Below are 14,825 nucleotides of genomic sequence, written 5' to 3' on the forward strand. Positions count from 1 at the left end.
TACTGCACAGAAACAGGCTCTTCGGCCCACCGAGTCCACACCAATCAGCGCTCCCCGCACACTAATACTTTCTTACACACACTAGGGACAATTTTACATTCATACAAAGTCAATCAACCCACAAACCTGTACGTCTTTGGAATATGGGAGGAAACCGGAGATACTAGAGAAACCCCACGCAAGTCACGAGGAGAAGGTACAAACTCCGTACAGACTGCACCAGGAGGCAGGATCGAACCTGAGTCTCTGGCACTGTAAGGCAGCAACTCTACCGTTGTGCCGCTATGCTGCCCTAATATTATATTCTTATAATTGTATTTACTTATATAAAATGTTGCATGGTATCCAGGGAGAGCTGGTTAGCTGTTCAAGAAGGAACTGCAGATGCTGGAAAATCGAAGGTACACAAAAAAGCTGGAGAAACTCAGCGGGTGCAACAGCATCTATGGAGCGAAGGAAATGGGCAACGTTACGGGCCGAAACCCTTCTTCAGACTGATAGGGGGGGGCGGGGAGAAGGAAGGAAAAAGGAGGAGGAGGAGCCCGAGGGCTGGGGGATGGGAGGAGACAGCCCGAGGGCTCAGGAAGGGGAGGAGACAGCAAGGGCTAACAAAATTGGGAGAATTCAATGTTCATGCCCACAGGCTGCAGACTCCCCAAGCGGAATATAAGGTGCTGTTCCTCCAATTTCCAGTGTTGCTCGCTCTGGCCATGGAGGAGGCCCAGGACAGAGAGGTCGCTGCCTGGATACAGGATTGGCTTCATGGAAGGAAGCAAGGGTAGATTGTTGTTTTTTGGACTGGAGGCTTATGACCAGTGGTGTCTCACGGGCCGATGCTGGGCCCATTGATGTTTGTAGTTTATATCAACGATTTGGATGAGAATGGGCAGGGTCTAATAAGTAAGTGTGCAGGTAACATAGGAGGTATCGTAGACAGTAAAAATAGTTATCAAAAATTACAGCAGGATCTTGATCAGCTGGGCAAATGGACAGAGGAATGGCTAATAAGTGTGAGGTTGCATTTTGGGATGTTAAACCGGGGCAGGACCTTCAGTGTGAAAGGCAGGTCACTGGGGAGTGTTAAGGGCCTGTCTCACTTGGCGATTTTTTTCGGCAAGTGCCGGCGTCATTGACTGACAGATCAGGGTCGGCGAAAGATTTTGAACATTTCAAAATCCAGCGGCAACAAAAAAAATGTTGCGACACTTGAGGAAACGCCGCGCATCAATACGACGTCGCGCCGTGTCACCGCTGCATCACGCCACGACACGCTACGTCAGTCAATGATGCTGGCAGTCGCCAAAAAAATCACCAAGTGGGACAGGCCCTGCTGCATTTGGAGGACTGCCTTGGTCACCCTGCTGTAGAAAGGGTGTCATTAAGCTGAAAAGTGGACAAAGAGGATTTACAAGGAAAGATTGCCAGGACTTGAAGGTCTGAGATTAAAGCCCCTGTCCCACTTAGTAGCAATGTTACAAAATTTAGAGATTTAAAAAATCAAGTCTGTAATTTATCCCATCAGATAAAGCATAAAATTAAGTTTAATTTGACACCTAATTCACTTTCATATCTTCAGTATTAAAAATGTTATGGCCATTTTCATACTCGGAAATTAGCATCTTGTTCCCTATTGCTTTTCCATTGACTTAACTCAAAAGCTGTGATCGAGGACAGTCAAATGGCCATAACTTTCTTAAAACTTAAGAGAACAGAAAGACATTTTCAGTTATTATAGATTGAAGCATTCTGAAACAAATGGAAACAATCTTACTTAGATGACTTGAAAGTAAAGCATATAATTAGCTAGTTACCTAAATGTAGCTAATTACAAAATTCAATTACTAGATCAAAAAATCTATCAATTTCTTAAGAATAGATTAACATTTTTAAATAGCCTAAGTGTCCAAATAACATTCACACAATAATTCACAATATAACATAATTTTTAAATCTCATTGTCATGGATTTATATGCCAAATGGAAGGAATTTAATGTTTAATACCTGTAAATTAATGGTCATTTAAATCATCTTGCGAGTGGGTTTTTCTGGAACGAGATCATTTGGAACGTTGCGGTTTGCGGTGAATTTATACCCATATTGGCAGGAAAATACTACTTGTTCAGATGGGGACTAAATCATGGTTTCGCAACTTAAAATGTGAACTAAAGGTATCTTAAGGACCACGTTTATACATAAAATAAACGGCTTTCGTTTACCTGTCCCGTACCTGAAATCCTTCCCCGTTGTCGGCGTTGACGGCTTTAGAAGCTGATTTTAAAATGACTCCAGCGCTGAAATTGTCGGGCGATTTAAAAAAAATAATACACAGAATGCCCGTCGGAACGATTCTTCAGCAAAAGCTTGCACTCCAACCAAATATAATCCAGGACAAGGTAGGAAAAATACGCATTTTAACCCCGCCCCCCCTCAAAGGCGCCAAAATCATGCACACGGCCAGTGGCAGAATTGCAGCGCCGCTGAAGGTAAGTATTGTAACATACCTACACTTAGGCGATTTTTTTGGCGACTACAGGCGACTGGACTGTTTTCACATGGTTGCGGGGTGACGCCTGTATGGTCGTGAATAGTCTCCTCATGATGCCTAAAGAGTCGTAACGTTTTTCTGGTCGTGACTGGATTTTAAAATGTTCAAAACGTTTCAGCGACTGTAGGCTTGACCTAGCTTGTCTTCTCCTGTCATAGGTGCTGTCATAGGTTGTCGCCAGGATGACGCAGGTTGTCGCCAGGTGACGTTGGTTGTCACCAGGTGCTGACTTTGGTGAATTCCATTGGCGACGACCTACATCAACCTACTTCAACCAGCGACAGGTACCGGCGACTGAATTGTCTTCAGTTGTCTTCAGCTGTCGCCGACAGGGTCATTGCTTGTCGTAGCTTGTCGCAGGTGGACGTAGGTTGACTTTGGTCATCGTAGGTTGTCACCTGTGTGGTCGTAGGGGGACGTCCTAATGGGTCGCTGGTTGCCGGTAGCTTGCTGTAGCTTGACGTCGACTAGGTGGTAGGTTGTCGCAGCTTGTCGTAGACATTGTCGTAGGAGGGGGTCCAGTCGCCGCTTTTTTGACGACCTGCTACGACTGTGGCAGTCGCCGGCAGTCACCAAAAAAATCGCCTAAGTGGGACAGCCCCTTTAGGAAGAGATTGGGCAGGCTAGAACTTTAGTCCTTGGATTGCAGTAGGTTGGGTGATCTTATTAAGGTGTATAAAATCTTGAGGGGAACAGGTAGGGCAAATGGACAGTCTTTTACCCAGAGTAAGGGGATTCAAGATCCATGGGTTTAAGGTGAAAGGGGCAACATTATAGGAACCTGAAGGCAAGTTTTCATTCAAAGGGTGGTGGGTGTAAGAAATGAGCTGCTAGAGGAGGTAGGTAAGGCAGGTACTATAACAACATCTAAAATACATTTGGATAGCATCATGAGTAGGAAAGGTTGAGAGGGATATGAGCTGCAAGAGCTAGATTAATAGGGGTAGGAAGGAACCACAGATACTGGTTTACACCGAAGATAGACATAATTTGTGTCTATCTTAGATTAAATGGGGCATCTGGGTCAGCATAGGTGAGTTAAGTAGAAGGGCCTGTTTCCATGCTGTATTACTCTGTGACTTTAATACTTCTGACATCTCTCCGTGATCTCCTGTTGTCTGTTAGGAGGCTTTAGTATAATCCAGGCAAAGTGATCACCCCTTTAATATTTCTGAGCTCTAAGTATTTGAAGACTGATTACAGTTTAATGCAATGCCTCTTCCTACTTGAACCTTCAATAATGCAATGCCCAGTCGTAGTTGAACCCTCCCCTTGACATACGCTCATTAGGTCATAAGTGATAGGAGCAGAATTAGGCCATACGGCCCATTGAGTCTACACCGCCATTTAATCATGGCTAATCTATCTCTCCCTCCTAACCCCGTTCTCCTGCCTTCTCCCCATAACCCCTGACACCCGCATTAATCAAGAATCTATCTATCTCTGCCTTAAAAACATCCATTGACTTGGCCTCCACTGTCTTCTGTGGCAAGGAGTTTCACAGATTAACCAGCCTCTGACTAAAAAAGATCCTCCTCATCTCCTTCCTAAAGGAACGTCCTTTAATTCTGAGGCTATGACCTCGAGACCTAGACTCTCCCATTAATGGAAACATCTTCTCCACAGCCACTCTTTCTAAGCCTTGCACTTTTCGGTAAGTTTCAATGAGGTCCCCCCTCGTCTTTCTAAACTCCAGCAAGTACAGGCCCAGTGCCGTCAAACGCTCATCATAGATCATGCCTATTTTCAACCTTGTCCCATGTATTTTAGAGGGGTTAATTCTAAATGAAGTAGAGAGAGAGAGCGTAATTCTATATAGGATAGGAATAGTGAGAATGTTTTTGTGTATATGCATAGCACATTGGAACTGGTAGGGCACATTGTAAAATACTTTTAAAACGTACTTAAACACTGGATTTTATAAAGAGAGACACTGAGTAGAGGAAGTAAAATCATGATGAATCTGGTTTGGCCACAACTGAAGGATTGTGTCTAATTCTGGGTGCCAAGCTTTAGAAATAAAAGGCTTTAGAGAGAGGTCAGGCAAAATTTACCAAAAATAAATCAGGATTATTTTTTTATGATGTGTATAGACTGATGAAGTTCAGGTTGTTCGCTAAGGTAAAGAGAATAGTGTGATGCAATCTGATTGCAGTGTTTAAGATAATGGATGGTACTCATACAGTAATCTTAAACTCATAGAGTGATACAACATGGAAACAGGCCCTTCGGCCCAACTTGCCCACTCGGCCAACATGCCCCATCTACAGTACTCACCTGCCTGCGTTTGGTCCATTTCCCTCTAAACCTGTCCTATCCATGTTCCTTTCTAACTGTTTTTTAAACGTTGGGATAGTCCCTGCCTCAACTACCTCCTCTGGCAGCTTGTTCCATACACCCATCCTTTTAGTTTAGTTTAGAGGTACAGCATGGCAAAAGGCCCTTCGGCCCACAGAGTCCGCACCGACCAGCGATCCCCACACATCAACATTGTCCTATACACACTAGGGACAATTTACACATACACCAAGACAATTAACCTACATTCATGTACGTCTTTGGAATGTGGGAGGAAACCGAAGATCTCAGAGAAAACCTATGCGGTCACGGGTAGAACGTACAAACTCCGTACAGACAAGCACCCGTAGTCGGGATCGAACCCGGGTCTCTGGTGCTGCAAGTGCTGTAAGGCAGCAACTCTACCGCTACGCCACCGTTTCCTTTGTGTGAAAAAGCTCCCCTTCATATTCCTTAAACCTATGTCCTCTGGTCCGCGATTCCCCTGCTCTGGGCAAGAGACTCTGTGCGTCTACCCGATCTATTCTTCTTATAATTTATATCATCAGAGTGTTTAAATTGGTGGAGGAATCGGAATGAAGAGAGCAGACATTGAAGGTGATTCGGCAAAAGAACTAAGGGTGACAGGATGGTAGACAAAAACGCTGGAGAAACTCAGCGGGTGAGGCAGCATCTATGGAGCAAAGGAATGGGTGACTGTTTCGGGTCGAGACCCTTCTTCAGATGCCGTGGGTGACAGGATAATTTTTTTCTACACATTGCAGTGGTTCGGGTCAGCAATGCATAACCAGGGATAATGAAGAATGGAGAAAGATTACAGTTAATGGCAACACCCTGAACTTCATCGATGTACAGGGAGATCTTTGGGTCCAAGTTCACAGCTCCCTGAAAGTGGCAACACAAGTGGATAGAGTGGTGAAGAAGATGTATATTATGTTTGCCTTCATCAGTCAGGGCATTGAGTATAAGACTCAGGAATTCATGCTGCAGTTTTATAGAGCTTAGGTTAGGAGGCCTTTGGAGTATTGCTTGTTGCCCCTTTAGTTTAGTTTAGAGATACAGCGCGGAAACAGGCCCTTTCGGCCCACCTGGGCCGCGCCATCCAGCGATCCCCGCACATTAACACTATCCTATACCCACTAGGGACAATTTTTACATTCACCAAGTCAATTAACCTACACACCTGCACGTCTTTGGAGTGTGGGAGGAAATCGAAGATCTCGGAGAAAACCCGCGCATGTCACGGGGAGAACGTAATACTCCGTGCAGACAGTACCCGTAGTCGGGATAGAACCCGGGGCTGTAAGGCAGCAACTCTAACGCTGCGCCACCGTGCTGTGCCACAGGATGAATAAGGAGGCTTTGGAGATGTTTTTTCCTGGATTGTGGGTATTAGGTATATGACAGGTTGGACAAACCTGGATTGTTTTCTCTTCAGCAGCAGATGCTGAGGGGTGAACTAATAGAATTATATAACATCACGGGGGGCATAGATAGGATAGACAGTAACAACCTTTCTCTCAGTGTGAAAATATCAAAAACTAGAGGGCACAGCTTAAAGGAGATGTTCGGGGCTAGTTGGTTGCATAAAGAGCGGTGGGTGCCTGGAACACATTGCCAGGGGTGGGGTGGTGGCAGATACAATAGTGCCATTGAAGACGCTTCTAGATAGGCCTCTGGAAATGTAAATGGAGTGCTGGTCGGGGTCCCTGGATAGAGTCAAGGGAGGAGGCATACAACACCTGTCACTGTACCTCCTCCCTCGACTCTGTCCAGGGACCTCGACAGTCTTTTCATGTTAGGCAGAGGTTCACTTGCACCTCCTCCAACCTCATCTACTGTGTCCGTTTTTCAAGATGTGAACACCTATACATTGGCGAGACCATATGCAACCTATCCAAGTCACCCTACAGCCTCATAGCAACCTCCTCTCAGCTCAAACTGCCACCCAGCTTTGTGTCAAACTTGGAGATGTTACATTTAATTCCCTTGTTTAAATCGTTAATATAGTCCTTCTTCTCTTTGAATATAGATGCAAAGTACTCATTCAGTATCTCACCAACATCCTCCAACTTCAAGCATAGATTCCCTCTTGGGCTCTGACTGATGCCATCTTCTTAAATCTGACTCGCATCCTTTTCTTCATGACCAAGTTTACATCCGCCTTGGTCATCCACAGTTCCCTTACTTTGCTGTCCTTATGCCCCCCCCCCCCCCACACAACCTTCCTTGCTGCAACATTCGGATCTTGCACTTGATCACCTTGTTTTAAAACAACTTCCATCTGCCCAATAACAACAGCCAATCTACCCACCTTAGCTCCTGCCTCATGACATTGATTGGCAAAATGTCTCCTCCTTGGCTGTAAACATTTAGTTGATCTGTGTTTCTGCAGGTAAGCATTTTCGACACACAAAAAACGTTGCAAATGCGATGTGAGGAAGGAACTGCAGATGCTGGTTTAAACCAAAGATAGACACAAAAAGCTGGAGTAACTCAGCGGGGACAGGCAGCATCTCTGGAGAGAAGGAATGGGTGACGTTTCATGTTCGAGACCCTTCTTCAGACTGAAAATAAGGATGTTTGTTGGTTTTATCTAACATTTCTAATCTGAAAAATATTTCTTCTTACAGATTGTAATGATATCATGCAAAAGCATGCAGAGGGCGGTGAGGATGGTTTGTTTAAGATAATGCCCAGTGGCTGTGTTGATGCAATAACGGTGTACTGTGATCAGAGTACTGGCGTCGGTGGTTGGATGTTGGTTCAGCAGCGCATGGATGAAACAGTCAACTTCAACCAGTCGTGGGACAAGTACAAAAGGGGATTTGGTCGCCTGGATGATGAAGGCCGAGGGAATATCTGGCTGGGAAATGATGTCCTTCACCTACTCACGGCAAAGGAAACCTCCCTTCGGATTGAGCTGGAGGACTGGTCTGGAAACAGGACGTACGCTGAGTATATCGTCAACGTAGGTTCTGAATCAGAAAACTACACGTTGAACATCACAAGTTACACTGGGAATGCAGGGGATGCTTTAATAAGTGGCTTATTTATGGATACTGCATACACCTCCCATGCAAACATGAAATTCAGTACTTTTGACAGAGACAATGATAACTGGGAGGAGAACTGTGCACAGTTTTATGGCGGTGGTTGGTGGTATAATAACTGCCAGGCCGCTAATCTAAATGGGATTTATTACCATGGTGGGCCTTATGATCCTCGCGATAATGTGCCATACGAGATAGAAAATGGCGTCATCTGGGATCCTTTTAAGGGTATAGACTATTCTCTTAAAGTGGTGAAGATGAAAATTCGACCAATTACTTCAGTTTAGGCAGAGTTTCTGTTCATATTGGTATAAATGTTGTGACAAATATTATGCTTGTCGTGGCTTCAACATAAATCTACCTCTTTGATAAATTTGTTTTGTAATGCCTCAATCCTTGCGAAAAACTGTTGGAGATTTCCAAAAGATATTGAACAAATAGGTGATGATCATGTTTCATGTAATCGTCAATCACGAGCAAAAATCATCCTCATATATTCATTTTTCATTCAATTGTGTATAACTAAATAAAAATGAAAGTGAAATTATGCATCTCGCATGTAACATCACGTATTTTATACTGAACGATTCTGGCTGGTAACATATTTTGAGTTAATCTACGGTTGCTGACCATAGAACATACAGTAGAAGATAGTACAGCAGAAGGCACTTTGGTTGCAACGATGAGTTGGGCTGAAGGTGCTGTTTCCATGCTGTATAACTATGAATCAATGACTCGATCTGGAATACAGGTTGCAAGTACAAATAGGACTAGTTTCCTTACAAAACTTACAGAAGAGTTGTGATGTATTTATTTGTCATCCACAAGTATTCAACATTTTGAGGGACACAGGGAAGCTTTTCCCAGAGGAGAATTTTTCTAAAATCCGATGGCAAAGGATTAGGGTAGTGAGTAACAGGCTTAGGTCATAAGGTCATAAGTGATAGGAGCAGAATTAGACCATTCGGCCCATCAAGTCTTCTCCGCCTATTCAATCATGGCTGATCTATCTCGTCCTCCTAACCCCACTCTCCTGCCTTCTCCCCATAACCTCTGACACCCCGTACTAATCAAGAATATATCTATCCCTGCCTTAAAAATATCCACCGATTTGGCATCCACAGCCGTCTGTGGCAAAGAATTCCACAAAATCTCCACCCTCTGACTGAAGAAATTCCTCTTCATCTCCTTTTAAAAGGAACGTCCTTTAATTCTGAGACTATGACCTCACAGTTGTCTATTGAATATGGTCTATGGTCTATGGTCTATGGTCTATGGTCTATGGTCTATGGTCTATGGTCTATGGTCTATGGTCTATTGTCCGCTATGACTGCATTGGTAGGAATGACAACCACACAGTTCTAGTATTTGCAAAGTCTTGTCTTTTCAATGAGGATACAATCAAGTCAAGTCGTCCATTTGCATTGATGAAGTAGAATGAAAAATCTTGCTTGTAGCAGCATTACAGGAACATAGACAAATACATAAAAACAAATAATTAGAAAGTAAAGTCAATGTTTGTCAAGAGTGAACTAGAGGTGCAACAGGGTACTGATCCATTGACCTGGTAGGATTAGTGTTGTGCAGGTTGGTTCACGAACCTGATCGCTGTAGGAAAGTAGCTGTTCCTGAACCTGGTGGCGTGGGACTTCAGGATTCTGAACTTCCTGCCCAACGGTAGCAGGGAGAAGAGGGCATACCCTAAATAGTGAGGACCCTCAATGTTAGACGTCATCTTCTTGAAGCATCACCTCATGTAGATGCTTTGGATGGAGGGAAGGACTGTGCCCATGATGTCCACCATTTTCTGCAGCCTCTTGCATTGCAGCGCCTTGGAATTGCCATGCCAAGCTATGATGCAATCAATCAGGATATTTTCTACAGTGCATCTGTAGGAGTATTCGGAGACATACATAATCTTTTTACACATTTATGGGCCTGTCCCACAGGCGACTCTTTAGGCGACTGGACTAATTTTAATGGAATTCACCCACGACAACCTACGACAGCAGAAATTGTCGCCACTGTCGCGGAAAATTTTTCAACATGTTGAAAATTTTGCGGCAGTCACCTGTAGTTGTCCAAAAAATCACCCAAGTGGGACAAGCCCATTAGCAAAGCAAAGGCATTAGCATGCTTTCTTCATGATTACATCTATGTGCTGGAGCCAGGGCTGCTCATCCAAGTTATTAATACTCAGGAATTTGAAGCGACCAACTCACCTCAGGACCAACACCGTAATGGAAACTCCCACGTGATCTCCTCATGCTTATGTGGCACAAGCACTGTGCCATATTGGGGAAATTCAGAACAAATTAAAAAAAGCCTCAAAACTGGATAAACATGCCAGAAATAGCAACAGCATATTGGAAAATGAAATGCTATGTTGTGAAGCAAATGACATATTAAACAATAGAGGAGTGTAGAAAAAAATTGAAGTGGTAGCTCAGGTTTTTTGGTCACGTCAGGGTATTTTATTGTCATATGTCCCAGATAGGACAATGAAATTTATTTATTTATTTTTTATTTAACCTTTATTTAACCAGGAGAAGTCTCATTGAGATTAAAAATCTATTTTACAAGAGAGTCCTGGCCAAGACAGGCAGCAGCACAGTTCCACAGTTACAGACAATAATTTAAAAACAACAGAGAACATATAAATAGAGTCACAGTCAGAACATCATCAAACAAAGCATGTACAGACAGAAGAGCCCGCTTCAACATCATTAAGAAGGGATTTAAATCTGTTCAGAGAAACCAGCTCCTTAAGTTTCAGTTCATTCTGCAGCTGGTTCCATGCGAAGGGTGCAGCATAACTAAATTAAATACAGAAGTACATAACAGTTTTCTATTGAGACTTCCTATTCAGCACTGTGTGATATGTGAGGACTTGATTGGAGACAACCTTTTCACCGTTGTGGCAGAGCCAGTAGTCTTGGAGATGATAATTGAATGATACTGTCAGTATTTTGGGTAAACATAGAAACATGGAAACATAGAAATGCAGAAAACAGGTACAGGTACCTTTTCGGTCCTTTGAGCCAGCACCACCATTCAATATGATCATGGCTGATCATCCAAACTCAGTACCTCGTTCCTGCTTTTTCTCCATATCCCTTGATTAGGTCAGCTCAAAGAGCTATATCTAACTCTCTCTTGAATACATCCAGTGTATTGGCCTCCACAGCCTTCTGTGGCAGATAATTCCACAGATTCACAACTCTGGGTGAAGAAGTTTTCCTCATCTCAGTCCTAAATGGTCTACCTCTTATTCTTAGCCTGTAACCCCCTCGTTCTGGACTCCCCCAACATCGGGAACATTTTTCCTGCATCTAACCTGTCCAATCCCTTAAGAATGTTACATGTTTCGATAAGATTACCGCTCATCCTTCCAAATTCCAGTAGATAGAATAGATAGATAGATAGATAGATAGATAGATAGATAGATAGATAGATAGATAGATAGATAGATAGATAGATAGATAGATAGATAGATAGATAGATAGATAGATAGATAGATAGATAGATAGATAGATGGCACAATGGGCTAAGTGTTCGGCTGGCAACCGGAAGGTAGCTGGTTCGAATCCCGCTTGGAGTGCATACTGTCGTTGTGTCCTTGGGCAAGACACTTCACCCCCACCTTTGCCTGTGTGTGTCCTTGGGCAAGACACTTCACCCACCTTTGTCTGTGTGTGTGGATGTAATTATGTGAAGCACTTTGGGGTCAATGCAAGTTGACTAAAAATGTGCTATATAAATAAAGAAATTATTTTTTTTTTAAATTTAATAGATAGATAGATAGATAGATAGATAGATAGATAGATAGATAGATAGATAGATAGATAGATAGATAGATAGATAGATAGATAGATAGATAGATAGATAGATAGATATGCCTTTATTGTCATTCAGACCGACATCTGAACGAAATTGCAGCAGTCATACATATAATACGATAAAAACAACAATAAACACATATTAACATCCACCACAGTGAGTCCACCCAGCATCTTCTCACTGTGATGGAGGCAAAAGTCTTAGGTCTCCAGTCTCTTCCCTCCTCTTCTCCCTCTGCGCTGAGGCGATACCCCCCGGGCGATGTTATAAATCACTCCCGCGGCTCAAACACCGCGGCCCGGGATGGTCGAAGCTGCGGCCCACCAGTCCTGCAGACGCAGCCGCTGGCCCGTGGCCGAACCCCGGACTCAGGCCACCACCGCCAGAACACCGTCCCAGCCACCCTCACGTGAGTATCGTGCCGTCTTCAGCCTCGGGCTGGGAATATAAGCCCAGTCGACCCATTCTTTCATCATGGGTAGCAAAGGGGTGCCAATGTGTCCAATCAATAAACTGCTTAACTGGCATTTCTCCCCTGGCATATTAGCCAAAGCAATCTGCTACATAATTTTCTTCACAAAATCATAGAATCAGAGAAGATCATAAGCGATAGGTGTAGAATTAGGTCATTCGGGCCATCAAGTCTACTCCGCCATTCAATCATGGCTGGTCTATCTCTCCCTCCTAACCCCATTCTCCTGCCTTCTCCCCATAACCTCTGACATCCATACTAATCAAGAATCTATCTATCTCTGCCATAAATATATCCACTGACTTTGCGTCCACAGTCTTCTGTGGCCAAGAATTCCACAGATTCACCACCCCCTGGCTAAAACATTCCTCCTCATCTTCTTAAAAGAACATCCTTTAATTCTGAGGCTGTGACCTCTAGTCCTAGATACTCCCATTAGTGGAAACATCCTCTCCACATCCACTATTCTGTACGTTTCAATGAGGTCCCCCCCTCATTCTTCTAAACTCCAGCCAGTACTGGTCCAGTGCCGTCAAATGCTCATCATAGGTTATCCTACTCATTCCTGGAATCATTTCTTGTAAACCTCCACTGGACCCTCCAAAGCCAGCGCATCTGTCCTCTGATATGGTGCCCAAAATTCCTCACAAAGATGTATGACACAGATGCGCAGGCCCATTGCATCTATATCATTACTCGTTCACTTTAATGAGGGTTTTCTGATCTCGTACCTCCCTTTCAGGCCATGAGATCCAGATTAGCACCATTATCAACGTGGAGAAATGCTAATTCCTATAAATCCTGGCCCCGTATCGCCTTCGCTGTCAAAACCCTCCAATATGTCCTCTGAGTGCCAGTGCGACAGTCTCACTGACTAGGAGCGTAATCCCTCCATCTCTTTTGCCTCTCTCTCAATCACATCTGTAATATTGAAACCCCCAACATTGGGTTGCCAGTCGAGCCACTCTTGCAACCATATGTTCACAACGGCCACATCATAGTCCCAAGCACTGATCCAGGCACAAAGTGATTCCCCTCCGCCACCATAGATGAGGCTCACACCAGGGTCTCATCCATACCCCGTAACACTGCTCTCTCTCCCCATCCCCGCACACGCAACAAGGGCAGAGTCCCTCTGGTCCTCACCTTTCACCCCACCAGCCGGCAAATACAACACATAATCCTCCGCCATTTCCGCCACCTCCAACGTGACCCCACCACTCGCCACATCTTCCCATCTCCCCCCATGTCTGCCTTCCGCAAAGACCGCTCCCTCCGCAACTCCCTCGTCAATTCTTCCCTTCCCTCCCGCACCACCCCCTCCCCGGGCACTTTCCGTTGCAACCGCAAGAAATGCAACACCTGTCCCTTCACCTCCCCCCTCGACTCCATTCAAGGTCCCAAGCAGTCGTTCCAGGTGCGACAAAGGTTCACCTGTATCTCCTCCAACCTCATCTACTGCATCCGCTGCTCTAGATGTCAGCTGATTTACATCGGTGAGACCAAGCGTAGGTTGGGCGATCGTTTCGCCGAACACCTCCGCTCAGTCCGCAATAACCTACCTGACCTCCCGGTGGCTCAGCACTTCAACTCCCCCTCCCATTCCCAATCCGACCTCTCTGTCCTGGGTCTCCTCCATTGCCAGAGTGAGCAACAGCGGAAATTGGAGGAACAGCACCTCATATTCCGTCTGGGATCCTTGCGTCCTTATGGCATTAACATTGAATTCTCCCAATTTGGCTAGCCCGTGCTGTCTCCTCCCCTTCCTTAACCCTCTAGCTGTCTCCTCCCACCCTCCCATCCGCCCACCCTCGGGCTCCTCCTCCTCCTCCCTTTTTCCTTATTTCTTTCCCCACCCCCCATCAGTCTGAAGAAGGGTTCGGCCCGAAACGTCGCCTATTTCCTTCGCTCCATAGATGCTGCTGCACCCGCTGAGTTTCCCCAGCAATTTTGTGTACCTACAAAGTTAATCTGCTTTCTCCACAAAAACTCCAGGCATTGAAATAAACACCCTTCAGTCCACCAGTGTCACCATTTTCCTTCACCTCTCCCTGTCTGTCCTTGCTTTGAAACTTACTGGCCCTAACCTAAACATTCCCATCTCTCCTACATCATGACCAACTACTCTGGTTCCCACCCCTGCGCCCCGCCTCTCTAGTTTAAATCCTCTTGAGTAGTGCTAGTGAACCTCCCAGCAAGGATATTGGTCCCCCTCCAGTTCAGATGCAACCCACAGCTCTTGTATACTTCACCACTGGCTCTAGGAGGTCCCAATGATCTAAGATAGACGATAGACAATAGATAATAGGTGCAGGAGTAGGCCATTTGGCCCTTTGAGCAAGCACTGTCATTCAATGTGGTCATGGCTGATCATCCACAATCAGTACCCCGTTCCTGTCTTCTCTCCATATCCCTTGACTCCGCTATCTTTAAGAGCTCTGTCAAATTCTCTCTTGAAAGCATCCAGAGAACCAGCCTCCACCGCCCTCTGAGGCAGAGAATTCTACATTTGTGTGAAAAGGTTTTTCTTCATCTCCGTTCTGAATGGCTCACCCCTTATTCTTAAACTGTGGCCCCTGGTTCTGGACTCTCCCAACATCGGGAACACGTTTCCTG

The 14,825-nt window shown here is 44.8% G+C and overlaps 1 protein-coding gene across 2 annotated transcripts in view; it reads left to right on the forward strand.

Moving 5' to 3' along the window:
• LOC116972229 (fibrinogen alpha chain-like) overlaps positions 1-8,446 on the forward strand; it is a 37,563-nt gene extending 29,117 nt beyond the window's left edge. For both annotated transcript variants that reach the window (XM_033019691.1, XM_033019681.1), the window contains exon 6: positions 7,478-8,446. In XM_033019691.1, coding sequence (XP_032875582.1) covers positions 7,478-8,184 — 707 coding nt within the window. In that variant the 3' untranslated portion in view covers positions 8,185-8,446. The remainder of the gene's footprint in view (positions 1-7,477) is intronic.
• Positions 8,447-14,825: the final 6,379 nt, after the last annotated feature.

The sequence above is a fragment of the Amblyraja radiata genome, chromosome 1 (assembly GCF_010909765.2).
Source record: "Amblyraja radiata isolate CabotCenter1 chromosome 1, sAmbRad1.1.pri, whole genome shotgun sequence".
Classification (NCBI taxonomy): Eukaryota; Metazoa; Chordata; class Chondrichthyes; order Rajiformes; family Rajidae; genus Amblyraja; species Amblyraja radiata.